The 27267-nt window shown below is 36.6% G+C and overlaps 1 protein-coding gene across 3 annotated transcripts in view; it reads left to right on the top strand.

Annotated features, from left to right (window-relative positions):
- The window catches only part of Gkap1 (G kinase anchoring protein 1), a 48214-nt gene extending 21531 nt beyond the window's left edge, over positions 1-26683 (top strand). For all 3 annotated transcript variants that reach the window (XM_048331305.1, XM_048331307.1, XM_048331303.1), the window contains 8 exons: positions 2040-2163; positions 4102-4124; positions 11409-11558; positions 14232-14333; positions 17061-17124; positions 21849-21919; positions 22351-22428; positions 26357-26683. In XM_048331305.1, the coding sequence (XP_048187262.1) occupies positions 2040-2163; positions 4102-4124; positions 11409-11558; positions 14232-14333; positions 17061-17124; positions 21849-21919; positions 22351-22428; positions 26357-26404 (660 nt within the window). In that variant the 3' untranslated portion in view covers positions 26405-26683. The remainder of the gene's footprint in view (positions 1-2039; positions 2164-4101; positions 4125-11408; positions 11559-14231; positions 14334-17060; positions 17125-21848; positions 21920-22350; positions 22429-26356) is intronic.
- Positions 26684-27267: the final 584 nt, after the last annotated feature.

The raw sequence follows: 27267 nt of genomic DNA, 5'->3' as shown, positions 1-27267 counted from the left end.
TTTCTATATATGTGGTGCTGGGGAATCGAACCCAGGGCTTCATGTATATGAAGCAAGCACTCTTGCCACTAGGCCATATTCCCAGCCCCGAGCTAAGGATTTTTTTATACCATAAGTTTAAGAAGCTGTTTGGTTTTTTTTAATCTTCTACCACACCTTCAGCAAATAATTGCTAGTGAAAACGTGATAGACACATAATACAAAGAAAAAGGTATTCTCAGCTCCTAGATTAGTAGAGAGTGATATTCATATGATTCTAGTATATACTGTTACATGTATATCTAGTTTTTAGTATAGTGGGAATTAAGAAGAAAAGTAGGACTTCTGAGAACCTTTCATAAGGATGAGTTTTGAGAAAAGATTTCCTAAAAGCTGTTAGCTTTGTTGAAAATTCACAGGTGAAAAAGAGAAGAGCAGCCTTTCTGAGAGACAGTGTATCAAGTATGCAAGATATAAATGTGTGTGTAAAAGAATACAACATATTTGGAAACACATAGTTTTGCGTCCTAGACTTACTGGAGATATAGACAGGATAGGATATAAAGAACCTCATGTATTATGCTAAGAAGGTTGTGTCTTTATATCTGTTGACAGAAAGCTATTGGTTATTTTTTTTATTTTGATCGGTTTTAGGTTTTTAGAAATTCATGTTATAACAGTATCAGTATAGACAATGATCTGAGAGACTAAAATTAGATATTGTTTCAATGACCAAGCAAAAGAAAATGACAGAAGGCATAAAGAAAAGAGAATATGGGCTGGGGATATGGCCTAGTGGCAAGAGTGCTTGCCTTGAATACATGAAGCCCTGGGTTCAATTCCCCAGCACCACATATATAGAAAACGGCCAGAAGTGGCGCTGTGACTCAAGTGGCAGAGTGCTAGCCTTGAGCAAAAAGAAGCCAGGGACAGTGCTCAGGCCCTGAGTCCAAGGCCCAGGACTGGCGATAACCCCCCCCCCCCAAAAAAAAAGGAAAAGAGAATAGATTTTAGAAATCTTCATGGTAAATTCAGCAAGACCTAATAACTGATTTAATAACTAATTTTTATATAAAAAGTATGAAGAATAGGCAAAGAGATTCATGATAATAATATGAAAGTCCTGGATTTGAAAATTGTATAGTGGCCTACAAGGAATTTAGTAGAAAATTGGGCAGGGAAGCCATAGTTGGATGGAAAGGTAAATACATATAGTACTGGAAGCGCTTGTTGACCATTCCAACTAAGTTGAAACTTTAAACTTTGAGATTGAAGAACTATGATCATAATGTCTAAGAAATACAGATGACAAGTGAGATATTGGTAGACAGCAGCTATATGGGGAGGAGGGCAGGACGGGATTGAGATTAGAATTTAAGGCCCAGTACTTGCTAGGGTGGTGCTCAACCATTGAACTATTTCTGTAGCACAGCAGTTACATTACATTTTGAAGAAGAGAGCTGGGAAATAAAACCAGCAAAAAAGATTTGGTTGTTGTCAGAAATGTAAAATATAAACCAAGAGTTGGTTGGGGGGGAAAAAGATTTTAATTTGCCAGTTAAGAAGTTAATCTTAATTTTAGTGTCAGAAAACAAATCCAGATTTCGGGAGAGTGAGAATAAAAGTTGACTGGGGATTGTGGTTTTAAATTTGTTTGTGAAAGAAAGAGGTAGCATGGGAGGGAGGTTATAGACTAACGTGTACTTTTATTTTAATGTTTTAAGTAAAACATTAAAGTTGATACTTAAAGTTGTGAGAACTTGAGCATTTTAATAGATATTTTTATACAGTTTGACTGGATTGAGTTTTAAGTTTTTATTTGCATCTCCTTACTTAGTATCTTTAAGTAGTTTTATTAAGAGGCTTTAATTAAATCAGTTTATAAATAAAATGATGGGTGATCAGTGGGTGATTAATGTCGCCCCTTCCATTGTTCTCTCCCATCATTCCCAACCAACTTGCTTCTTTAAAAGTAAAACTTGAAAAATATATTATCTACTGGTGAGTTGATTTTATAATTCATAAACCAAAGTTAATTATTGTTGGTAATTCTTTTTTAGGAGTATGAAAATGCTGATAATGCTTCAACTCAATCAAAAGCTACAAATAAAAAAGATAAAAGAAAGAACCAACAAGGAAAGGATAAACCTCTCACAGTATCACTAAAAGATTTTCAGTCTGAAGGTAATATATGTACAATATCTTTTATGATACAAGAACTATTTTAAATGAAGTCATTTTATATTTATAAGTGCTAATGTTTAAAAATAAGTAAAAAGAAATGGGGGCTGGGAATATGGCCTTACTGGTGGATTACCTGCCTTGTATACATGAAGCCTTAGGTTTGATTTCTCAGCACCACATATATTGAAAAAGCCAGAAGTGGGGCTATGACTCAAGTGGTAGAGTTTTAGCCTTGAGCAGAAAAAAAAGAAGCCAGGTACAGTGCTCAGGCCCTGAGTCCAAGCCCCAGTACTGGCAAAAAAAAAAGTAAAAAATGGTTTTCTAATGCATTTTAGAATGTGAACATGTAAACATATATCTTAGTCCATTTGTACTGGTCTAATAGAACACCTGCAACTGGATAGTTTCTAACAGACTTTATTTATTTTGCTGGAACTGAGGCTTGAACTCAGGGCCTTACATTTGAGGGCTCTTTCGCACAAGGCTGGTGTTCCACCACTGAAGCTACAACCTCAATTTCTGCTTTCTCTGGTTAATTGAGTTAAGAGTCTCATGGATTTTTCTGCTCAGGATTGGCTTTGAACCTTGATCATTAGATCTCAGCCTCCTCAGTATCTAGGACTATAAGCTTTAGCCACCAGTACCTGGCCTAACAAATTTATTGGCCTATAGTTCTGGAGGCAGGGAAGTTAGATATGAAGTTGCTAGCCTCTATCCAGGGCCTTCTTGCTCTCTTACTATGTGATAAAAAGCAAGAGAGTAAGCAAGAGTGAGTCAAATTCACCCTTTTCTTAGGATGACACCAGTCCTGCCTCTGGGACAGTGAGCAGGAGGAGCATGTTCATAGTTTTATCACCTCCTAAAGGCGGTTTTTCTTAATAGTGTTTGAATGACCATTGAATTTCATCACAGGTTTCAAAGAGGAAATATAGTTAAACCGTAGTAGCCTGTTTGGAAATAACTAGAGGCTAACATAACTCAAAACCAGTCATTATAAAACCTCATGATTTCCAATAAAAATTTATCTTCTTTTATATTACTATCCTTTTTCTAAAATGTAATGAAAATTCAAATTGACATTTGTATGTCTTTAATGATCTTAAAACATGTTATATTGCTGAGTATGGTGTTGCACATATCCCAGCACTTGGAGGTGAGTCAAGGATTATAAATTCTAGGAGCCTATGCTACATGATGGGTCCCTGTATCAAAAACGTATACAATATGTTTGTCTGAATTAGAGAAGGAAAGGGGAACATCAAAATGGTGAGACAAAGGGTAAAAGGTGAACCAAGGCAACCGCAATACTTACAAGACAATATGTTGGAAACTAACTGTACAACTTGAGGCGGGGGGGGGGGGGGTTGGAATTGTAGAGGGGAAGGGAAGGTGGGAGAAAAATGTGGGAGGAGGTAACAAGTTTGACAAGAAATGTACTCACTACTTTATGTATGTAACTATAACCCCTCTGTATATCACTGTGATAATAATTTTTTTAAAAAGAAAAAAGTATACAAATTATTATCCATATACATAAAATGATTTGGATTACACTAGACAGGAATAATATATTTATGCTTCCAAACATTATTAGTCAACCTTTTTAGTTTATCTAGAATTGCATATTAGAATATTAATAAAATATAAATTTTAGGATGAAACTGAAGAACAAGACAGTTTATGTTTTCATTATCAAATAGTAAAAACAGAAGAAATCGTACTATCAAACACTTGAAGACAAAGGTAGGCACTGGTGGCTCACATCTATAATATTAGCTACACTAGAGGCTGATACCTGAGGATTGCAGTTTGAAGTCAGCCTGGGAAGACAAACCCAAGAGTCTTTTCTCTAAGTAGCCAGAAAGCACTCATAATTTAAAAATTCTTAGAATTAGTTTTTTTTTAACAAAAAATAATGTTCTTTTTTTTCATTTACAGACCACATTAGTAAAAAGACTGAGGTAAGTTTTATTGTAATCATCCAGAATTCTAGAAAACACTGAATGATTTTAAGACTAAATATTAGCAGTAATATCTTATGTGAGACAGACATTTGAAAGACAACTAACAGGTGTGTTGTGAATGAACTCATTTCTGGCTTTATAATGACATAAAGTATATGATAATAGGATAAAAATATTATTTCTGTCAGGTGCCAGTGGCTCATGCCTGTAATACTAGCTACTCAAAAGGCTGAGATCTGAGGATCACGGTTCAAAGCCAACCCAGACAGGAAAGTCTGTGAGACTCTTATCTCTAATTAACCACCAGAAAACGGGAAGTGGTGCTGTAACTCAAAGTGGTAGAGCACTAGGCCTAAGCAAAAGAGCCCAGGGACAGCACCCAGGCCTTGAGTTCAAACCGCAGGACGTGTGTGTGTGTGTGTGTGTGTGTGTGTGTGTGTGTGTGTGTGTGTGTGTGTGTGTATAATTTGACCTCATCCTAATTTGCATGTGTTTGTGTATGCATATATGAGTTAAAAGGTTATCATGTATTTGCTAACTTTAAAATTAAAAGAAAAGTGATTTAATTTCTAACTCTGTGTTTTAATCTTTATTAAAAACATGGCCTCCAAGCTCAGAGAGACAAATGGTGCATGTTTTCTCTTATATGCAGAAGCTAGATTTAAAAATATACCTGGACATGGTAAATTGTAAAGGACTCTAGGCATTCACACACAGTGTGCTAAAAGAGGCTAGATACTCTTAGGGAAGGAACCCAAAGGTGCCATCCTCCTTGCCTCTGACCATTTAAAATAGTATTTATCGAAATGAATTCCAGGAAATGGAAACAAGGGCGGGGTGTGTGTGTGTGTGTGTGTGTGTGTGTGTGTGTGTGTGTGTGTGTGTGTGTGTGTTTCCTGCTGGTATGGTGAAGAGGGTGTTGTTTGATTTTCTTTTTGGTGTTTTTTTTGTTTGTTTCTTGGGTATTTTTTTGTCTTATTTGTTCATTTATTTGTCTTTGGGAGTTGATGGAGGGCACAGAAATGGAGGAACAAAGGGTGAGCAAATGCAGCATAGACATTATGCTGAGAATTAACTATATAACTTGTAGGCAGGGGTGGGAAGGAGAAAATGGGGGAGTGTGAAGGAAGGGATAATATTGCCCAAAAAGGAATGTACTCATTACCTGACTTAGGTAATGGTAACTCTTCTGTATATTACCTTAAGTACAAGAAATTTTTTGTTCTATTTTGTTTGTCAGTTGTGGGGCTTGAACTCTGGGTATTGTCCCTAAGCTCTTCAGCCCAAGGCTAGCACTCCACCACTTGAACTACACAGTACCACTTCCAACAATAAAATTTTTAAAGAACAGCTGGGTGCCAGTGGCTCATGCCTGTAATTCTAGCTACTCAGGAGGCTGAGATCTGAGGATTGTGATTAAAAGCAAGCCTGGACAGGAAAGTCCGTGAGACTCTTATCTCCAGATAACCACCAGGAAACTGGAAATGGCACTGTGGCTCAAAGTGGTAGAGCCACTAGCCTTGGCTGAAGAGCTCAGGGACAGTGCCCAGGCCCAGAGTTCAAGCCCCATGACTGACCAAAAAAAAATTTTTTTTAAAGAACAAATAGCTGGGAATGTGGCCTACTGGTAAGAGTGCTCACCTCGTATACATGAAGCCCTGGGTTCGATTCCTCAGCACCACATATATAGAAAATGGCCAGAAGTGGCGCTGTGGCCCTGTGGTAGAGTGCTATTCTTTTTTTTTTTTTTTTTTTGGCCAGTCCTGGGCCTTGGACTCAGGGCCTGAGCACTGTCCCTGGCTTCTTCCCGCTCAAGGCTAGCACTCCGCCACTTGAGCCACAGCGCTGCTTCTGGCCATTTTCTGTATATGTGGTGCTGGGGAATCGAACCTAGGGCCTCGTGTATCACGAGGCAGGCACTCTTGCCACTAGGCTATATCCCCAGCCCTAGAGTGCTATTCTTGAGCAAAAAGAAGCCAGGGACAGTGCTCAGGCCCTGAGTCCAAGCCAGGACTGGCCAAAAAAAAAAAAAAAAAAAAAAAAGAACAAATAACAAATATCCTTCTGGGTGTGGTAGTAGTATACACCTGTAGTTCAGGTACTCAAGAGATGGAGGCAGGAGGATTCTGAGTTCAACACTAGCCTAGAGTACATACTGTACATAGAGTACATACATAGGTCAGCCTATGCTACATAGTGAGATTCTTTCTCCAAACACCAAAATGAAAACAAACAAACAAAAAATCCACAAGAAAACAACAACAAATCTTTCCAAGATACTATATTTCAGGTATTTTTGAAATTATGGAAATTATAAAGTGAGGTATGAACCTATAGATAGGGCCTATCAGAATGAGTAACAATGATTATATTGGGTTGGGAATATGGCCTATGTCAAGAGTGCTTGCCTTGTATACATGAAGCCCTGGGTTCAATTCCCCAGCACCACATATATAGAAAACGGCCAGAAGTGGCGCTGTGGCTCAAGTAGCAGAGTGCTAGCCTTGAGCAAAAAGAAGCCAGGGACAGTGCTCAGGCCCTGAGTCCAAGCCCCAAGACTGGCCAAAAAAAAAAAAAAAAAAAAAAGTAAGAAAAGAAAAGAAATAAAACTGGGCTGGGAATATGGCGCAGTGGCAAGAGTGCTTGCCTCCTATACATGAAGCTCTCGGTTCGATTCCCCAGCACCACATATATGGAAAAACGGCCAGAAGGGGCGCTGTGGCTCAGGTAACAGAGTGCTTAGCCTTGAGCGGGAAGAAGCCGGGGACAGTGCTCAGACCCTGAGTCCAAGGCCCAGGACTGGCAAAAAAAAAAAGAAAAGAAATAAAACTAATACCATACAGGAAACATCAGTGATGATATAACTAAGCAAACCAGGGTGAGCAACAGATTTGTATAGTTTAAAAAATAAAAAAAACAATGATTATATTACCTTTTATTATTAGTGTTATGAGTTTTTTCAAGATGCTACTACTGCTGTCTTTACAAGCCATTTGTTAGTTTGTTTATTTATTTGCCAATCCTGGGGCTTAAACTGAGGGCCTGAGCTCTGTCTCTGGCTTCTTTTTGCTCAAGGTTAGCACTCTACCACTTGAGTCACAGCACCCACATCCGACTTTTTCTTTGTATGTGGTGCTGAGAGTCGAACCCAGGGCTTCATGAATGCTAGGCAAGCACTCTACCACTAGGCCACATTCTTGCCCCACCACAGGCCTTTTATAGTTAAGAAATACCAGTGTGAAATACCCTCTACCGTTGAGGAAGATAATAATAAAATGTTACAGTTCCTTTGTTTAGTTTTTTTTTTTAGTAATAATTTCAAAGTTTTGTTGTTCTTTTTCTACTATATTCTTGTCAGTAATTCTACTGATTGATTTTTCTTTCATTGTCAACTATCCCTGGATTTTGCTTTAGAATGTTCTTATATGATTTCCTTTTTTTCCAGGTATTTACTTGCCATGTTAGGAAAACAAAATCCAACCCTTTAGAAAACCACATCAATTAGTGGTTAACACTTTATAGTCCTTAATTACATATACATTAGTTTGTTGTTAAAACAGAAAATCTCAAGTCCTTTTTGGGAGGAGAGGGGGAATACTAAATTTGGAATTCTGGGTCTCACATAGGCCAAGCAAATGTGCTGCCATGTGAGCCACATCCCTAATCCTGCTTAAGTTTTATTTAATCCTGCTTAAGTTTTATTTCATATAGTCTCTAGTTTTGCCTAGGGCTAGACTCATAATGCTCTCCTCCTTACTTAAGGCCTTCCACATAAGCTAACATTATAGGCAGATAGCACTATGCTTAGCTTTTAGGGAGTTAAGATCTCCATAATTTTTTGTTCTGGCTGATGTCAAACTGCAATTTTCCTGATGTTGACCTCCCAAATAGCTGGATTATAGGTATGTGCCACCATATGCATTTCTTGAATTCTTTACAAACCATTGTCACTGGTTCTTAGATTAAAATTTAAATGACCGTAACTGATACTGTCCCATGCTTACCTTTTCTTCTTTCCTTATTTGAAAAAAAAACTAAACAGGATCATACCTATATAATATATTAAGATGAGTTGTATTTAGATAGGCATCTGTATGTGAAATCAGGTATTTTGTTTTAGAGCAGTGTTCAGTCTTCTGTTATTGAGTAGTTTCACAAATATTAAAATTTGTCTTAAAGGATTCTTATATTAAGACAAGTTATACATTGTAAAATTTCTAATTTAAATTCATTCCCCATATAACTTTTTTAAATTAGTCAAATGACATTTATTCACACTTGTTCAAAGCTGATGTTCTGCCTCCATTAGTGGTATTACAGATGAGTAACTCTTATCAAAAATGCTTGAGACCAGGAATGTTTCAGGTATTTTACAGACTTTCCTCATTGAGCATCTGGCAAAAATATAAAATGCTACAAATTTAGATTTCAGGTTTTTTTTAAAGGGTGTTTGACCTGTATTCACTTAATTGGAACTTAAATATTTAAATGTTATGATGGTTAGGCCATTGTCCTAGGAATATAGAAGAACTATGTTTTCAGAGAATCCAAAAACAGTAGTCTGAAATTTTTTTCTACCTGAGCTCTAAAATGCAAAGTATGTTTGCTGCTCCTACAAAAGTACCCATCCTTTTTTACCTTGCATCCTGTGTAACCAGTTATTTTCATCTTTAATATGTTGCTTTTGCCAAGAAATATTTTTATCGCTACTATAAAGTTTCTTAGTTCTATTGAGAAAAATATTCTCATGTGCCCACTCTTAAATCAAGTATTTATTGGATAAAGTTCAATTATTGATTTTTGTACTTTTTGGGGGGGCAATGCTAGAGAGTAAATTCAGGCTCTTGCTTGCTAGGCCAACACTTTATTATTTTAGCTATGTCTCCACCTATTTTTGCTTTGGTTATTTTTGAGGTTTTAATTTTTAGGTCCTAGACCAGGACTCAAAACTTGTTACCAACTACTGTGGCTCATTAGCTAGCACTTTACCAACTGAGGCAAGCCTCCAACCTGGACTTTAGTTATTTTTAAGACAAGGCCTTGCTGTTGATGCCTGGCTGTCATAAGCTGCATTTATCCTACTTATGCTTTCCTATATCTCTAAGAATGACAGGCACGTAGCCACTGTGCATCCTTCATAGCTGGGCTAACAGGTGTTTGTCACTGCATCCAACCATTGATTGAGTTGGAGTCTTGGGAACTTTTTTTTTGTCCAGGCTAGCCTCCAACTTTTAATTCTCTGATCTGTGCCTTGCATGTAGCTAAGATTAAAGATTTAAACCACCACTCCCAGCTGAGTTTTGTACTTTGTGTATAGATGCTTTTCTTATCAAAAACATTTAAAAAGATGGAAATGATAAATACAAATGGACATGAGGATAGGGAAAAGCAGAAAAGGGTAAAGACAAAAGGTATATAATGTTCTAGTTTTTAAGAGGAATCGTGGGGTTCTGGGTACCTTTTTGAAGAAAACATTTTGTTGAGCTTTATAATTTACATACTATCAAACTAATCCATTCCATGTATCTTAATTCAATCATGTATACTATAAATATGTATATTGGTATATATACACATGTATTTGCATATATAATTTTTGGTGGGTGGAAATCAAACAAGGCTTCACTCTAGGTATTCATTTTACTACAGAGCAACAGCCCCAGTCCCATTTATAGTATACTGTAACTTTGTACAATCGTAATCCCATCTAATTATTCCCATAACCCCAAATAGTTCCTCTACATTCATTCACAATAAGTCTCTACAATCACCTTGAGTTCCTGGAATGAACTGATCTGTTCTCTATCTCTACAAATTTGCCTTTTCTGATAATGTGTCATGTGTCATGAACATGTTATATAAGCATGGTCTTTTATGTTTGAATTCTTTCACTTAGCATAATGATTTGGGGGTTTATCCATCTTGTAGAATTTTGTAGCTTTAATTTTTTTTTTTGTTTGCTTGTTTGTTTTCCGATTGTGGGGCTTGAACTCAGACAGAGCCTGGGTGCTGTCCTTGATCGTTTTTGTTCAAGGTTATTGCTGTACCACTTGAGCCACAGCTCCATTTCCAGCTTTTTGGTGGTTAATTGGAGATGAAAATCTCATGGGCTTTCCTGCCTGGGCTGGCCTTGAACCGTGATTCACAGATCTTAGCCTCCTGAGTAGCTAGGATTACAGGTATAAGCCATTAGTGTCTAGCTAGGGTTTCTTTTTTGAGTGTGAAAAGGTTACAGAATTGTCGTGATGGTTATATAGCTCTGTGATGTGTGTATGTACTCGTGTGCACACACAAACACATGCACCAATCCTGGATGCAGATTCAGGGCTTGGGTATTCTGGCTTTTGGGTGTTTAATTGGAGATAAGAATCATGTACTTTCCTTCCTGGGCTGGCTTTGAATCACAATCCTCATATCAGCCTCTTGAGTAGCTAGGATTACAAGAGTGAACCATCAGCTCCCAGCATGTAAATATAGTTTTAAAGCAATTAACATGGGGCTGGGAATATGGCCTGTGGCAAGAGTGCTTGCCTCGCATACATGAAGTCATGGGTTCAATTCCTCTGCACCACATATATAGAAAAAAAATGGCTAGAAGTGGTGCTGTGGCTCAAGTGGCAAAGTGCTAGCCTTGAGCAAAAAGAAGCAAGGGACAGTACTCAGGACCTGAGTCCAAGGCCCAGGACTGGCACAAAAAAAAAGGGGGGGGGTGCTATTAGTGTATGTACAATTAGTAGGTTAGTCATAGAGGTTATATATTTAAAAGTCAAACTGTTCTGAGTGTGATGGTAAAGGCCAGTGATATCAGCACTTTGGAGGCTGGGGCAGGCTATGTCATAACAAAGGCCTGTCTCAGTGACTCATGCCTTAATCCTGACTACTTGGAATGCAGAGATTGGAAGAATGGTGGTCTAAGACCAGCCCAGGCTAAATGTTGGCTAAGCCTGTCATCTGAAAATGTGAGGAGGAGTAAATTGGAAGGTCAAAGGCCAGTCAAAAAGACCCTATCTCAAAAAGAACGAAAGCCAAACAGTGTAAAAGTGCTTTCCTAGAAAGCCCAAGGCCCCAAGTTGAAGCCTAGTACCACTAAAACAAAAAGTCCAGTACTATAAACTCTGAAAAACATGAAGAAAAGGGCATTTGCAAATGTGTCTATACAATTTATCTTCTGGAGATAGTGTGTATTTGGCCCACATGCTGGAGATTCCCCACCCTTGGCTTGAAGCTAAGTTTATTAAATGCATACACTTTTGTGTTGAAATCATAATTCATTTTCGACAGGAATTGACAACTTCTCAGACTTTTTCACATGATGGAGGATTCTTCAATAGACTAGAAGATGATGTTCATAAAATTCTTATTCGAGAAAAAAGACGAGAACAGCTTACAGAACATAATGGAACAGATAATACGGCTCATGAACACAACCAGGCATGTAAAATAGAAAATTGTGTTAAAATCACAATGAAATTAAAAATGTGAATTATATTTTTTAAATATTTTAGGTAGTGTACAAAGGAGTTTTAGTTTAACATGTCAGTTTGAGTATGATGCATCTTGATCAGTGTCATTCCAAGTTACCTGTTTTTTTAAAGAATAAGCAGTGGAATCTAACTATAATGGTACAAACTAATTTTATCATTGTCCCACAAAGATATTTTCACTAAAATTATGTGTGTAGCTTATTCATTGACAAATACTTAATTGAGCATGCACTGTATTTATGTAAAGTTACGCACTGGTGTTGAGAGAGAACACCTTCTCCTAGACATTTGGAGATGTGAACAATTTTTAAAAAGGTTTACTGAGTGGATGTGATGGGTATATATTTATGATGGGTTTTCAGTTATGTATTTTGTATAAACTGAAAAATGGAAAAAGACTGCATCCTAAGGCAGCTGTAGAAACAAGAGGTCCAAAATTATGAAAGGCCTTAGTGTGAATATTCAGGAAACTGAAAAATTCTGAAACTGCAAAGTAGAGGGTTAAGTATGGGATGAAAGAATTAGAATAATAGATCCAATTTAGGTTTAATTTTTTTCACTTAAACTAAGAAGTTAGAATTTTATCCTGAGAGTCATAGCCCACAAGTATTTCAAATACAGTTGGTAGCCATTGTTTTAGAGGCTTATGAACTAAGAATGGTATTTATATGTTTGAAATACTAGGGTTATTTTGTTTTGTTTCATTTTTGTTTTGTACTGGTCCTGTGTAGGCAGGCAGACAGACAGACAATAATAAAAAGCATGGACAATGATAACACAAAATTCCTATTAGTGGATGTCCTAGGAGATATGATCTGGGAAAGGTATATGGCATGGTGCTGCTAAGGAATTTATAGCAAAATTTTTAGAAACTTAATTAAAACAAGTCTTGGTCTTTTATTTATTTATTTATTTTTTGCCAGTCCTGGGCCTTGGACTCAGGGCCTGAGCACTGTCCCTGGCTTCTTTTTGCTCAAGGCTAACACTCTGCCATTTGAGCCACAGCGCCACTTCTGGTCGTTTTCTATATATGTGGTGCTGAGGAATCGAACCCAGGGCTTCATGTATAGGAGGCAAGCTCTCTTGCCACTAGGCCATATTCCCAGCCCTTGGTCTTTTTTTAAAATATTTGTTTTTAAAAACCTGGGTCTATTCTAGTACTGACTGGCTCATTCCAGATCCTAGTATTTTCAACCTGTCTTTTAGAGAATGTTCAAATTTTGCTTTTTGGGTTTTTTTTAGGGCTGTGTGGCTGGGGGGTTCTGAGATCAGGACTCAAACTCAGTACCTGATGCTTTCACTCACTGGCTAGCACTCTACTAAACCGAGCCACACTTCCTCCCCATGCTCAAATTCTTAATCTATATATTGGGTTGTTTTATGTATTTTATATATGCCATATACCTCTGTATTTGTATATATAGCTTTTACATATGGGAAATTTTTCATAAATTAAAAATTGAAGATTTTTCATTCAGTGTTTTGGAGAAAAAGAATTAAAGCCATTTTGTTCTACTTCTCTACCTACCTTCTTTCTCTTTTCATTGCACTCCTTGTCTTTTCAATTTTTTTTTACCCCTTTGTCAGAGAAGGAAAAGTCTTCCTTTTTCCAAGGTTAAATCCTTTTAAACTGTGAATTCTATACAGGAATTAACTAAATCAACCTTAAGTCTACCCTTCTATTTTTTTTTTTTTTTGAGGGAAGGGAGGAGTATTGGTGTTTGAACTCAGAGCTAACTCAGAGCATTGCACTTGCTAAGCAGGTGCTCTACTAATTGAGTCATACCTTCAGCCCATAAGTTGTTTCTCAAATAAGGTGTCATTTTGTGGGGGAGGGGCCTGGGCTATTCTCCAACCATGATCACCTATTTATACCTCCCATACAGCTGTGATTACAGGTATTTATCACTACGCCTGGCTTTTTTGTTGAGATGCAGGGAAGGTTCTTGCTAACTTTTGTTCCAATGTGGTCTCCAGTCATGTAACTAGGATTAATTCTACCATTCTTAACACAACATTTGGTTTCATTCAATAGAGTATTACCAATATTTAGAAACAACAAAAATAAATGACAGGAGAAAATGTCAGTATAATTTTATTAAAATTGTTCCTGTGTGTATGTTTACTGTGAGTCAAGATAAAAAACATTTTTATGAGTTAATATTAAATAAGTCTGAAACCATTACTTTTAGAATAGTCTCTGTATATACTCTTCTAGTTAGAGACTGTTATGTTAATATTACCACAGTACTCTAAACCAATTATATTTACATAAAGTATGACTTGGGGGGGATAACTTTTCATACTTAAATTTATTTTTTGTATATGGTACAAAATGACAAGGATTTTCAAGGTAGAATAACATCTTGTCATAGAGCAACTTTAATATGTTTATCCTAGGATATAAATACCATTTCAAAGACCTGATATGCTAAAGAATATTCTTGCAGGTTGAGATTAATCATAAAAACTGTACTTGCTTTCAGAATGTAATTAAATAGTTTAAGGTTATCTGAGAAAATAGTAGGGGATTTTTCCTCTTAAGTTTTTCACAAAGCAGTCTTGTAAACAAGGATTGAGAAAACATGCTTAGTCCTGAAGTCGTTTTTCTTTTTTATAGGAAGTGGTTCTAAAAGATGGAAGGATTGAAAGGCTAAAGTTGGAACTTGAAAGGAAAGATGCTGAAATCCAGAAGCTGAAAACTGTGATCACGCAATGGGAGGTTTGTATTTATTTACGAGAGAGAGAGAGAGAGCGAGTGAGAGAGAGAGTGTGCACGCACGCGTGCGTGCATGCCAGTCCTAGGGTTTGAAACTCAGGAATTGGACACTGTCTCTGAGCTTTTTTGGTCAAGGCTGGCACCCTACCACTTAAGTTGTAGCTCCAATTCTGGATTTTTTGCTGGTTAATTGGAGATTCGAATCTAATGGACTTTCCTCCCCAGGCTGTAGTGTGCCAGGTCCTTTTTTGGACCCAGTATATTTAATAGTGAAAAAAATCAAGCCTCAAATCTGTTGATTCTTACATTTCCCTTCTTCTTCTACCTGTGCTTAATTTTAAGATTGCGCGTGCTAAAATATTTCCCAACTGTGCATACCCATATTCCTTAGCCTTTCATTTCTGTTATCCTTTGTGTTAATAGGTATGGGGAATACAAAAAATGAGTTTGGGAAGATAAAAATGTGGGATTTATAATTTCATGGTATTTGACTGACTGAATGGATTCAATTCATTTCTGCTGTTGAAAACTGGTGAGGATTTCACAAAAAGATAACTTTTCCATGTAGGGAGAAGATGTACAAGGCATAGGAACATAGCTGTAGGAAGTAGCTGACCTTTAGAGAAATGTGAACCTATGAAGGGTAAGATTAGAAAAGTCTTCAGAAGCAAATTGTTTTATAGGATGATAATGTTGTAACTGATGCCTGGAGTCAAGATAGTCCAGTAAAACAATGAATGTAAAAGGAAGAACACATTTTAAATTGAGGAATGAGAATTCTGAGTTCATTTTTGACATGTTGAATTTGAAATAGTTTTATTACAGTCATAAGTGCTCAGGATACAGTAGAGTCACAACTTCTGTGCTTTCAACTTTTATCCATTTGATTTCCTCTCTTTTTTGTATGAAGTAAAAAAAATTGTAGCTATATCTGGTGGCATGCACTTCAAAGGCATAAGGATGGCAATTTTGAGACTAACTTGGGCTATAATAGCAAGCTCCTGTCTCAAAAAAGCTAGCAAACAAAAATAGTGTAGTTCTAAATATTAATAGTATTTTTATGTTCACAGTGGATATAGTTATAGTTGAGTATGTTTTTCTCTCATTCATGTTTCTACCTGATGTGTCTGTCATTTCAAAGCATCTCAGAATTTGTGTTCCCTTTGTATTTCCTATGATATTTATTTTTGTTCACTGTGTTAACTGCAATAATACTTAGTAAATATAACTGATTTATTACTGGCAATTTCAGGGATAAAATGTTTTTTAGTTAAACCATGCATTTATATTTGCTTTACAAGAGATTTTGAGGACTAAGTATGTGACCAGTGTTAGAATACTGGCCTAGGATGCATAAAGCTTTGGGATTGATCCCCAGCACTGCAAAATAAAATAAAACTTTAAAAAAAATCTGAATCTGGTAACTTGTATACATATCTTAAGTACCTAATACCTTTTGTTTTGGCTTTAATTTTTCTGTAACATGTAAAAATATTTTCTATATTACCTTTTTTTCTTCTGGGACTGGATCTGACACTTCAGCTCAAAAGCTGGCATGTATATATACTATCTGAGCCACACCCCTAGCCTTTACTGTATTAACTTTACATGTTTCAGAAAACATACAAAGATGTTGAATAAGATTTTCTAGGCAGAAAATTTCCTAGAATATGAATGTTAATGTCAGGATACAATTCCCCTTGTTCATAAATGTAGCTCTGAAGTGTGGTTTAAATGGTAGAAACCTGGCTAGCAAGCACAAGATCCTGAGGTTTAAGGTTTAAACTTTAGTACTGACTGAAAAAGTTTAAAAAAAAAAATAAAACCTCGGGGCTGGGGATATGGCCTAGTGGCAAGAGTGCTTGCCTCATATACATGAGGCCCTGGGTTCAATTCCCCAGCACCACATATACAGAAAACGGCCAGAAGCGGCGCTGTGGTTCAAGTGGCAGAGTGCTAGCCTTGAGCAAAAAAGAAGCCAGGGACAGTGCTCAGGCCCTGAGTCCAAGCCCCAAGACTGGCCAAAACAAACAAACAAAAAAACCTCATAAATGTATAACATATGTAGTGTAGAGGAAGGTAAGCCATTTGGAAAAATAAATTGAAAAAAGTTGAAAGATATTTCATTAAATTACTAATTCATGTTCAATTTTATAATTCATAATCAAAAGTTACATTAACAGTAACTACATGTAAGTGAAATAGACTAAACAGGTAAAAACTGCTGTAAAATTCAATAATCACAGCAAGTGTCTCAAAATTTAAATTAAATGTAAATAAAATTAAAAGTTGATTCTTTCACTCACACTATCAACATTTCTAGTGTTCAATAGCTACAGTTAAATAGTGGCAAATGTAAAACAAATATGAAAAGTTCTAATATATAACTGAACAGCATAGATATAGGACTGTGAGTAATTTTTCTTTTTGTTTTCATCTAAATTATTTTGAATTGTGTAAACTTTTTGGGGGGGAAAGAAAGGAAAAAGTATTTTTCTAACATTTCTTCATTTTTAGACTCTTGTTTTTTTTAATCACCTATGATATTACCTATTATTTTATCAGAGGTTTAATGTAAGACAATTCTGCCTACATTTTCCTCCACCCTGTTTATTTCAAAAGTTATTTTTGTCTTTCAACAAGCCTCGAATTTACATGTCCATTAGTTCATATTAAATCATTAATTATCATTTACTTTCTTAAAGTGTACATTTTTTCTTTGACTTCTAGGCAAAGTATAAAGAAGTAAAGGCAAGAAATGCACAATTACTGAAAATGCTTCAGGAAGGTGAAAGTAAGTGATTTTTGTGTCTTTAGAATTAAAGTGTCTTAAGTAACATCTGAGGATAATTTTTCAAGATACAGGATTTACCCGTGCAGCAAAACAAAAAGGTTTCCCAGAGTGGTACAAGCTAAATAGTTGCTGACAACATTATCATTGTAAGTCACTTTTAAAGCACTGTAGCTACATTTATAATTGTTTCGGTAAGAGAAACCATTGAACTTTCAACTCTTTTAAGTCATCAGACTATATTTAGAGGGAAAAACAACACTTAACATTAGCTTTTCATTGTTGGCGGAGTCAATCTGATAGCATTATAGGTTTTTCTTTCTGTTTGATTTCTTCTCCCTCTCTACTGCTCTTCCTACTTTTTCTACTACTGTAAACTCTTGGCAAGAAGTCCTCAGTAGAAATCCAAGGAAATAATCCAAAAAATGTTTAAGAGATTAATATTAGGGGCTGGGGATATGGCCTAGTGGCAAGAGTGCTTGCCCCATATACATGAGGCCCTGGGTTCAATTCCCCAGCACCACATATATAGAAAATGGCCAGAAGTGGCGCTGTGACTCAAGTGGCAGAGTGCTAGCCTTGAGCAAAAAGAAGCCAGGGACAGTGCTCAGGCCCTGAATCCAAGTCCCAGGACTGGCCAAAAAAAAAAAAAAAAGAGAGAGAGAGATTAATATTAATAAAGTGGATGTTGAGAGAGCTTCCCGGTCAGTTGCATCCCTGAATATATGTATAATGACACCTTGAAAGTTCTATGAAGTATTTCTATTCATAACAGGAAACCAAATGTGTTTTTAATATGAGTTTTATGCAAAGCAAATACAAAACTCCATAAAGATATGAATAACCAGACACTGGTGACTCATTCCTGTAACCTTAGACTCAGGAGGGTGAGGTCTGATGATCATGGTTTAAAGCCAGCCTGGTCAGGCAACTCTGTGAGACTCTTATCTCCAATTCAGCACCAAAAAAAAAAAAAAGAGAAAGAGAGGAAAAGGTGGAAGTAAATCTATAGCTCAAGCAGTAGAGCACTAGCCTTGAGCAGAAAAGCTCAGGGATAGCACCCAGTCTGAGTCCAAGCCCCAAGACTGGCACACATACACACAAAAAAAAGAAAATTAAGAAAAAGATGAATAAATAATAAACACTTTACCTTCTTAATAAATGTTAATAAAATTTCAAGGGCTGGGGATATGGCCTAGTGGCAAGAATGCTTGCCTTGTATGCGTGAGGCCCTGGGTTCGCTTCCCCAACACCACATATATAGAAAATGGCCAGAAGTGGTGCTGTGGCTCAAGTGGCAGAGTGCTAGCCTTGAGCAAGAAGAAGCCAGGGACAGTGCTCAGGCCCTGAGTCCAAGCCCCAGGACTGGCCAAAAAAATAAATAAAATAACCAAGGCTTGTAAATATGGTATAATCCTTAAGAAATCCTGTAACCCACATTGAAAAATAAGAAGGTATCAAAACTTGTTTTCAAGTCAGGTACCCATGGCTCATGCCTATAATCCTGACTACTCATGAGGCTAAGATCTGACAATCATGATTCAAAACCAGCCTGGGCAGAAAAGCTAGAAGTGGAGCTGCAGTTCAAATAGTAGAGCACTAGCCTTGAGCACAAAAGCTCAGAGAACAGTGCTCAGGTCCTGAGTTTAAGCCTCAAGACTGGTGCACACACACACACATGTGCATACATACACATATATTATTTGCAGATATGAAGGTATTGGTGGTCATACTACCTAGTTTTACATTTTAAATCCCATTACAAACCAACAGTTATCAAACCAGTGTGATATAAGGCCCTCGTTTCAGTCTGTAGCACCAAAAGAAAAAAGAAAAAAACCCCAAAACTGAACCAGCATAAATAAAAAGTAGAAATCATGACCAGTTAAACAGAATGCGTAGTCTCAAATTCATATATGTGTTTGGAGAAGAGGAGTAATGGTACTGGGAATTGAAATTTGGGATTCCCGCTCTACCATTTGAACCACACCTCTAGCTCAGACTTGCATTTTGTATAAGGTAACTGTTATTCAGGATAACTATAAAGAAGTAAAAGTCAAAGAATAATGGGAAAAGGCATTATTTGAATACTTTAAATGTTCATATCCTAAAATTAACTTAGATCTATGCTTACTATTAAGCTCTAAATAAGTCAGTTAATAAATATATAAAAGTTAAAAACTAAATTGTTTAGAAGCTATAGCTAATTGAAGAAATAAAGTATATCATTGTACCTTTGACATATTATTTGTAAATAAGTAAAAATAATATTCCCCAGTAATAAACAACTATTATTAGAGAGTTGCTCTCAAAAATAGGTTAAACTTTAAAAAAATAAGAAAATTAAAGCTGGCCATGGTGGTACATACTTATAATCCTAAACCACTAGGGTAGCTGTTTTCAAGTTCAAGGCCACACTAGTAAATTTTAGTAAGCTCTTGCCTCAAAATAAAAAAAAGCTAAGAATGTAGTTTCGTGGAAAAGCTGTGCAAAGAAGAAAAAAGTAGATTAAAAATGGTTATCATAGGGCTGAGGATGTAGCTCAGTTAGCATGCATAGTTTCTGGGTTTTAATTCCCAGCACAACAACAACAAAAGGCTATCAGTGAGTATCCTCAGTGTCCATACTACACACAACCCATGCAGAAGAATATTATGTGTCTTCATGTATTATGAAAATAATGATAACACTTTAGCACTTATAATGTGTACTTCTGTTAAAAATATATGTTCCAAAAACCACTTTCCTCCACAATCACAGTTAAAAAGTACAAGACTTATTAGAAAGATAGGGGATCAGAAGCCCAGCCTTCAAAAACTTCATCAATGGTACATTAGAAAAAAGATGGCACTCAGGAGGCTTAGGCAGAGGAAGATTATAAGTTTAAGGACAACCTGGGATACAAAGTGAGTTCCAGTCTAGCCTGGCTTTATAAAGAGACTCTGTCTTAATTCTGGTGTTTTGTTAGACAAAAGGGTGATTATAGTCAACAGTAATATAAATACTTGAGCTAGGCAGGTAGCCCATACCTGCAGTCTCAGCACTTAGGAGATTGAGGCAGGAGGACTGTAAATTTGAGGTTAGTTTCTGGGCTATAGTGAGAACCTAAGAAAAAAAGGAAGAAGAAGAGAGGTGGAAAGGGGAAAGAGGAAAAGAAGAAAAACTAATAAATGTTTGAAATGATAGACAAATACCCTGAGTTGATATCATATGGTGGTATTTGATCTTCTATACCTAAAGATTTCTTTCTTTGCTAATTTATTACAGTTTATTTGCTAGTTTATTACAGTTATATTTCTTTAGTTTCTCTTAGCTTGTTTTCAAAGTGAAGAGTTAGTTTTCATGTGTTAGGCATATGAATATTTTGAACGTTGGGAAACAAGGGGCCAAAAGGGAAGTATCTTGCTTCCCAAATGAGGGGGGAAAATTAGACAAATGAATAGTCAGTCCTAAGAGACCATAATGTTACATGATCAGTAATAATCTTGCAAGCCACATTTATTTGACAGTGCTTTATTGGTATGAAAAATCAGAGAAAAATAATTTTATCTGCCACCTACTATACTCCCAACAACTTAAAGTCAAGATAACCAATGGTGGTGGCTGTAATCCTAGTCCTTGAGAAGCTGTAATCTGAGTCCTTGAGGCTGGAGGATTGATAGGGCAAGGTCAATTTAGGCTATATAATGAGAACCTGTCTCAAAAAAAAATTAAGGTAGTTAAATATGTTTGCTTTGTAAAATGTTATGTTTTCCTATATACTTGTCCTAGTTAGTGTAGATGAAAACATGTAATCATTTGTTATATCTGTGCCGTTAATCTTTCAACATTGTAACTTAAAATTTCTGAGAAAAACTGCTGTGGTAAGACTGGGATTGTAGATCAGGACAAAGCACTTGCCTAGCAAGTGTAACACACTGGGTTTGATTTCCAGTACCAGGAAAGAAACAGAACAAAAACAAAACTTCATGGTGAAATTGATCTGAACGTACTGGTGAAAAATTAGACCCTGAAGGTTTAAGAAATGCATTCATTAAGGGGCTAAGAAATCATTGTTCTAACTGCATTCCATGTAGACTATAGACTTTAATTGACTGTTATTGTAAGGTTAGGCAGAAAGAAGTTTATTGGAGGTTGAGCAAACTGCCAGATGGACACAAGATGGAGGTGTGGGGAGACAGAGTGGAAGGAAGAAGGGAAAAAGAGAGGAAAGAGCAAGAGAGAGTAAAAGAAAAGGAAAGAGATGGGGGACTGTGTTAAGACGGATTATATAGGGCTGGGGATATAGCCTAGTGGCAAGAGTGCCTGCCTCGGATACACGAGGCCCTAGGTTCGATTCCCCAGCACCACATATACAGAAAACGGCCAGAAGCGGCGCTGTGGCTCAAGTGGCAGAGTGCTAGCCTTGAGCGGGAAGAAGCCAGGGACAGTGCTCAGGCCCTGAGTCCAAGGCCCAGGACTGGCCAAAAAAAAAAAAAAAAAAAAAAAAGACGGATTATATAGGAAAAGGTGGGAGACATGGCCAGGTGGATTGGATCTGATCTCAGAGAAGGAGGAGGTAACTGCCTCTGAGTGTGCCAGTTACCTAGGTAACTCAGGTACTGGGTGCAGACTTAAACAGGTGCAAGGTATCTGCATGGAGCCCTCCCAGGGGTGGACCTTACAATTATTAAAGTATATTTGAGTGACTGAAAAGAAAATACTGCTTTCCCTTTTTTTTTTGTCAGTGAAAGATAAGGCAGAAATACTTATGCAAGTTGATGAATCACAAAGTATCAAGAATGAGCTAACTATACAGGTAAGCTATGGAGCAAACATGACTGGTTTTCTTAAGCTATCCTTTAGTCTTAAATTATTAAATTTGACTAAAAATATACAGCTCATCAATACTGCAAGGAAGTGATAGAAATTATACTATATTACTATTATAGTAAGTAAAGATTCTTTTTTATTGTGTGAATAAGGGAGGTGGATAATCTATGAATATTTTAGCGATGAATACAGAGATATAAAGGGCATTTAGAATTTATACTGTTCCTAGACTTCATTTATTCTCTTCCACATTTTTATTTTGTCTTTTATGACAGTTTGTTCTATTTAGTATATATAACTGTATATAATACCCAATGAAAGACTAGTTGTCAAAATTTAATTTATCATTGTGTTTAGAATCAGCGTATTTGGCAAAAAGATTAAACAATTATTTTATTCTTAAATGTTTGATTATAGGTGACTTCACTTCATGCTGCACTAGAACAGGAAAGATCTAAAGTGAAAGTATTACAAGCAGAATTAGCCAAATACCAGGTATGCTGTTGTAATTGTGAAGAGTTTTCATCACAAACCAGTATATTTGGAGTAGAAAAATGCACTATTTTATTTTATCTAAAATTTATTTGCCTTGTCATTCATTGGTCATGTAATTTACATTTTAGAAAATGTTCAGATATGGGTTGTAAGATAATAAGTAATTCACAAGTCCTTGGAACTACATAGATGTAGCATAAGTGCATTTTAATCATATGAAAAGATACACAATGACATTTATAGCATTACAAGTTTTGATTGCTGAGTACAGCAATATCTCCTAGCTATCACTATTGTAAAGATCTCCTTTTTGCAAATAATAAGTACTGATACTTTGAATTTGTGCTAAGCCCAATGATTTTAACCCATTTGTACTGGTTATTATTTTGGTGATTGCAAAATAATGGGGGGGGTGACTTTCTAAATTCTGTTGTTCATTGTCTATTTACAAGATGGCAATCAGTATTTTCCCAAGTGAAACAAGATTAAAGTGCTCTGTTTTAATATGTGTATAGATATATTGTACATATTTGTAAGCACATATGTATATGCCTAAATCATAGAAAAGCTTGATTGCCACTCACTGATCACATAGAGAGCATAGAAGTTTTAATTAAAGTAGCTTTGAAATGGAATCAGTCCCTTTGAGAGACTTTGAAAAGGACTCATATATTTGTTGTTAAGGGATTTTCTTTTTTTTTTTTTGCCAGTCCTGGGGCTTAGAATTCTGGGCCTGAGCACTGTCCCTAGCTTCTTTTTGCTCAAGGCTAGCACTCTGCCACTTGAGCCACAGCGCCACTTCTGGCCATTTTCTGTATATGTGGTGCTGGGAAATCGAACCCAGGGCCTCATGTATATGAGGCAATCACTCTTGCCACTAGGCCATATCCCCAGCCCCTGTTAAGGGATTTTTTAAAGGCTCACTGAAGCCAAGTACTCATGGCTCATGTTTGTAATCCTAACTATTGATAAGGCTGAGTTCGGAAGATCTCAGTTCAAAGTCAACTTCTAAACAAAAACCAGGAGACTCTTTAACTAGCAAAAAGCTGGAAGTAGAAGTGGCTCAAGTGGTAGAGCACCAACTCAGAGGGGGAAAAAAAACAAAACAAGCAAAAGTGTGAGGCTCTGACTTCAAGCTCCACTACCTTCACACACAAAAAAGGCTCACTGAGAAGCATAAGTATGATATTCAACCATAATAACCATAGTAAATTTATGTTTGATAAGAACCATAGTAAGTTTGTGGTTACCTTAAAGAATTCTTACCTCTATGTTTTTGGCCAGTCCTGGGCCTTGGACTCAGGGCCTGAGCACTGTCCCTGGCTTCTTTTTGCTCAAGGCTAGTACTCTTCCAGTTGAGCCACAGTGCCACTTCTGGCCGTTTTCTATAGATGTGGTGCTGGGGAATTGAACCCAGGGCTTCATGTTTATGAGGCAAGCACTCTTGCCACTAGGCCATATTCCCAGCCCTCTTTCCTCTATTTTTATTTCCTTGCTAATGGGAAATAAAAGTACCTGTCTTTTCACATCTCATGCCCCACAAAATGTTCATACTGTTTTTGCAGAACTTTTACATGGTCAGGCATAGAGAAAACATTCTTGAACTTAGGAGGTTTTGGGGTTTGTTCTGATTTTTCTTTTAAAAGGTTGATGTAGTTTGACTCCAAGAGGAAAAAGCTATAGGAAAGAAAAGGATAAAAGAAATGAAAAGCTGCTACTTTCATCTATGCTGTATATGCCCCTAATTAATGGCAACCACATTAAGAAATGTATTTCCACAGATAAGCAGTTACCAAAGTCAGCTGATCATCATGATCATCTGGGAACCTTTTCAAGTACATGTCATAATTCAGTTAGATAGGTGTAAGACAAAAAGCAAACATCAGAATATTTTTAAGTATTGCTGCTTAGCTGGTTCTGATTATTAAGTTTGAGTTTCAGTGTCAAAGTTTATAAAAATGGAAAATACTATAAAGCTATGATAAAGTAAATACTTCAAAGCATTATTTTGGTTGAAATGAGGGACAGAGTATGTTGTTATGTAATATTGAATGTTTCTTCTTAGTATCTTTGTCCTTATTTCCGTAGTTCAAATACTTCAATTCTAAATCAAAATGAAACAAAGTGTGTTAAAGTAATGTACAGGATTTGGCATGGTAGTTCATGTCTGTAATCATAGCTATATGAGAGGCAGAGGCAGAGATGGAAGAATTAATGGTTTGAGGAAAGCCAGGGATGAAAAGTCACAGACCCTGTCTCAAAAAATAAACACGTTGGTGCACGCCTATAATCCTAGCTATTCAGCGAACAGAGGTAGAGGTAGGAAAACTGTGATTCCAGGTCAGCCCTAGAGAAAAGTTTGAAAATCTACCTGAAAAATAGAGTTAAAAAAAAAAGTCTGGGGGCGCTGGGGATATGGCCTAGTGGCAAGAGTGCCTGCCTCGGATACACGAGGCCCTAGGTTCGATTCCCCAGCACCACATATACAGAAAACGGCCAGAAGCGGCGCTGTGGCTCAAGTGGCAGAGTGCTAGCCTTGAGCGGGAAGAAGCCAGGGACAGTGCTCAGGCCCTGAGTCCAAGGCCCAGGACTGGCAAAAAAAAAAAAAAAAAAAAAAAAGGTCTGGGGGGCTGGGGATATAGCCTAGTGGCAAGAGTGCCTGCCTCGGATACACGAGGCTCTAGGTTCGATTCCCCAGCACCACATATACAGAAAACGGCCAGAAGCAGCGCTGTGGCTCAAGTGGCAGAGTGCTAGCCTTGAGCGGGAAGAAGCCAGGGACAGTGCTCAGGCCCTGAGTCCAAGGCCCAGGACTGGCCAAAAAAAAAAAAAAAAAGTCTGGGGTATAACTTACAGTGATTCATAGCAAGTGCAAGGCCCTGAGTTTTAACCCTAGTACTGCAAAAAAGAAAAGAAAAAGGGAGAAAGAAATAAGAGAGGAAAGTAATGTATGTAAAATTACTATTGTCTTTTAAGCTGCTCTCTTTCCTCCTACTCAAGTCATAAACAGGGTTTTCTATGTAACAAATACATATTTACAAAGGGTGGACAAATGCATCAGTATACTCACTAAACGCTATATTGAAAATAAACTGTACAACTTGTAGGTGAGGATGAGAGGGAAAAATGAAGAGTGAGGGAAGAGGTGACAATGTTCAAAATAAATGTACTCATTACCTGTTTTATGTAACTGTAATACATCACCTTTAAATAACAGTAAAAAATATAATAAACCTCCAACCCCACAAAGTTCAGATTTATGTAGGTCACTGAACAATATAAAAAGAATAACCTACTTTTCAATCTACAAATGAACAAATCAGATTTCTTTTTTTCTTTCTTTTTTTTTTTTTTTGCCAGTCCTGGGCCTTGGACTCAGGGCCTGAGCACTGTCCCTGGCTTCTTTTTGCTCAAGGCTAGCACTTTGCCACTTGAGTCACAGCGCCACTTCTGGCCATTTTCTGTATATGTGGTACTGGGGAATCGAACCCAGGGCTTCATGTATACGAGGCAAGTGCTCTTGCCACTAGGCCATATCCCCAGCCCTAACAAATCAAATTTCTAATGCTGTTTAATATAAATAAAACTTGTTAGAACTTGAATTGTAAGTTTAATTACTCAAAGAATAATGAACCAGTATTTATTTTTGTATTGATCAAAAGTTTTGCTTTTTAACAACTGTGACAGTCAAAATGAACTTTAAGAAGTGAATTATTCATGATCTTATTATTTAAGCCTAAACAAATTGATAGAGAACTAACTTTCCTACAGAAATTATAACCATACCCATGTGAAATAACTTATTGGTATGTACATTCAGGAAAAAAACTTGCTTTCTTCTCTCCCTTCTTTGCTTCTCAAAATTTTTAACATGAAACTGTCCCCCAAATGCTATTTTTCTAAGTAATTTTCTGTTTGTTTTTTACAGGGTGGCAGAAAAGGGAAAAGAAACTCTGAATCCGACCAGTGTAGGTGATTGCATTAGCCTTTTTGACACCAGCACAAAAGTTAAAACTTTCAGGATTTTGCAAATATGTACATATTTAATGTTGTGTAACTGCTAAACTATGCAGTTTTTGTTAAAGGAACTAAAAGCAAGTAGCTACTAACAGTCTAATTTTGTGTTCTTTTGGCTTAAGAGTGAAAAGAAGAAATACAGAATTCCAACAGAACTCAATGATTATTGTTTACTATCCATACATACTTCTTATCACTTTAGTTTTTCATCAGTCAATAAAATTCATTTACTCTTCCACTGTTTGACTTTTTTTAGTAAATTTCAAAGTTTTTTTTTGCTTATAATTCAAATAGTTAATTGGACTCTTTCAGTTCAAATACTTATTCAGAACTTTCTGTGTACTAAGTTACACAAGATGAATGAAATAATGATTGATACCTTCAGGTTGCTTATGCCTAAGGGAAATAGAAGGTGAATGTGGGTAAAAAAGGAGAAAGATAACTATCATATGTGTTGGAGTATGATATAATATATTATGCAATTTTGGAAAAAAAATTGAGTAAACTTAAGTGAGATAATTTTTAGAGAGGTGTTTTGCTACTGGTGGTGGTGGTAGTGGTGGTGGTGGTAATAGTGGTGGTAATAGTGTGGGTGGATGGGTGTGAATTTACTGAGAAGCTTTTCAGGCAGAAGGAATGAAATTGAGACTGAAAGATTTGTTTTTAAGTGTAGTCTGGCCTGTAGTTAGTAACATGACTTGGTTAGGGGAGTTTGGATGATAGAGGAGGAATGAATAAGAGATTTTTTTGTTGCTGTAATATATCCTAGGATAATTTGTTACTTATAGGATTGGGAGAATTTTAGTACATTCATTGAAATAC

The sequence above is a fragment of the Perognathus longimembris genome, chromosome 1, assembly GCF_023159225.1.
Source record: "Perognathus longimembris pacificus isolate PPM17 chromosome 1, ASM2315922v1, whole genome shotgun sequence".
Taxonomy (NCBI): Eukaryota; Metazoa; Chordata; class Mammalia; order Rodentia; family Heteromyidae; genus Perognathus; species Perognathus longimembris.
This window is presented reverse-complemented; position numbering and strand designations above follow the sequence as displayed.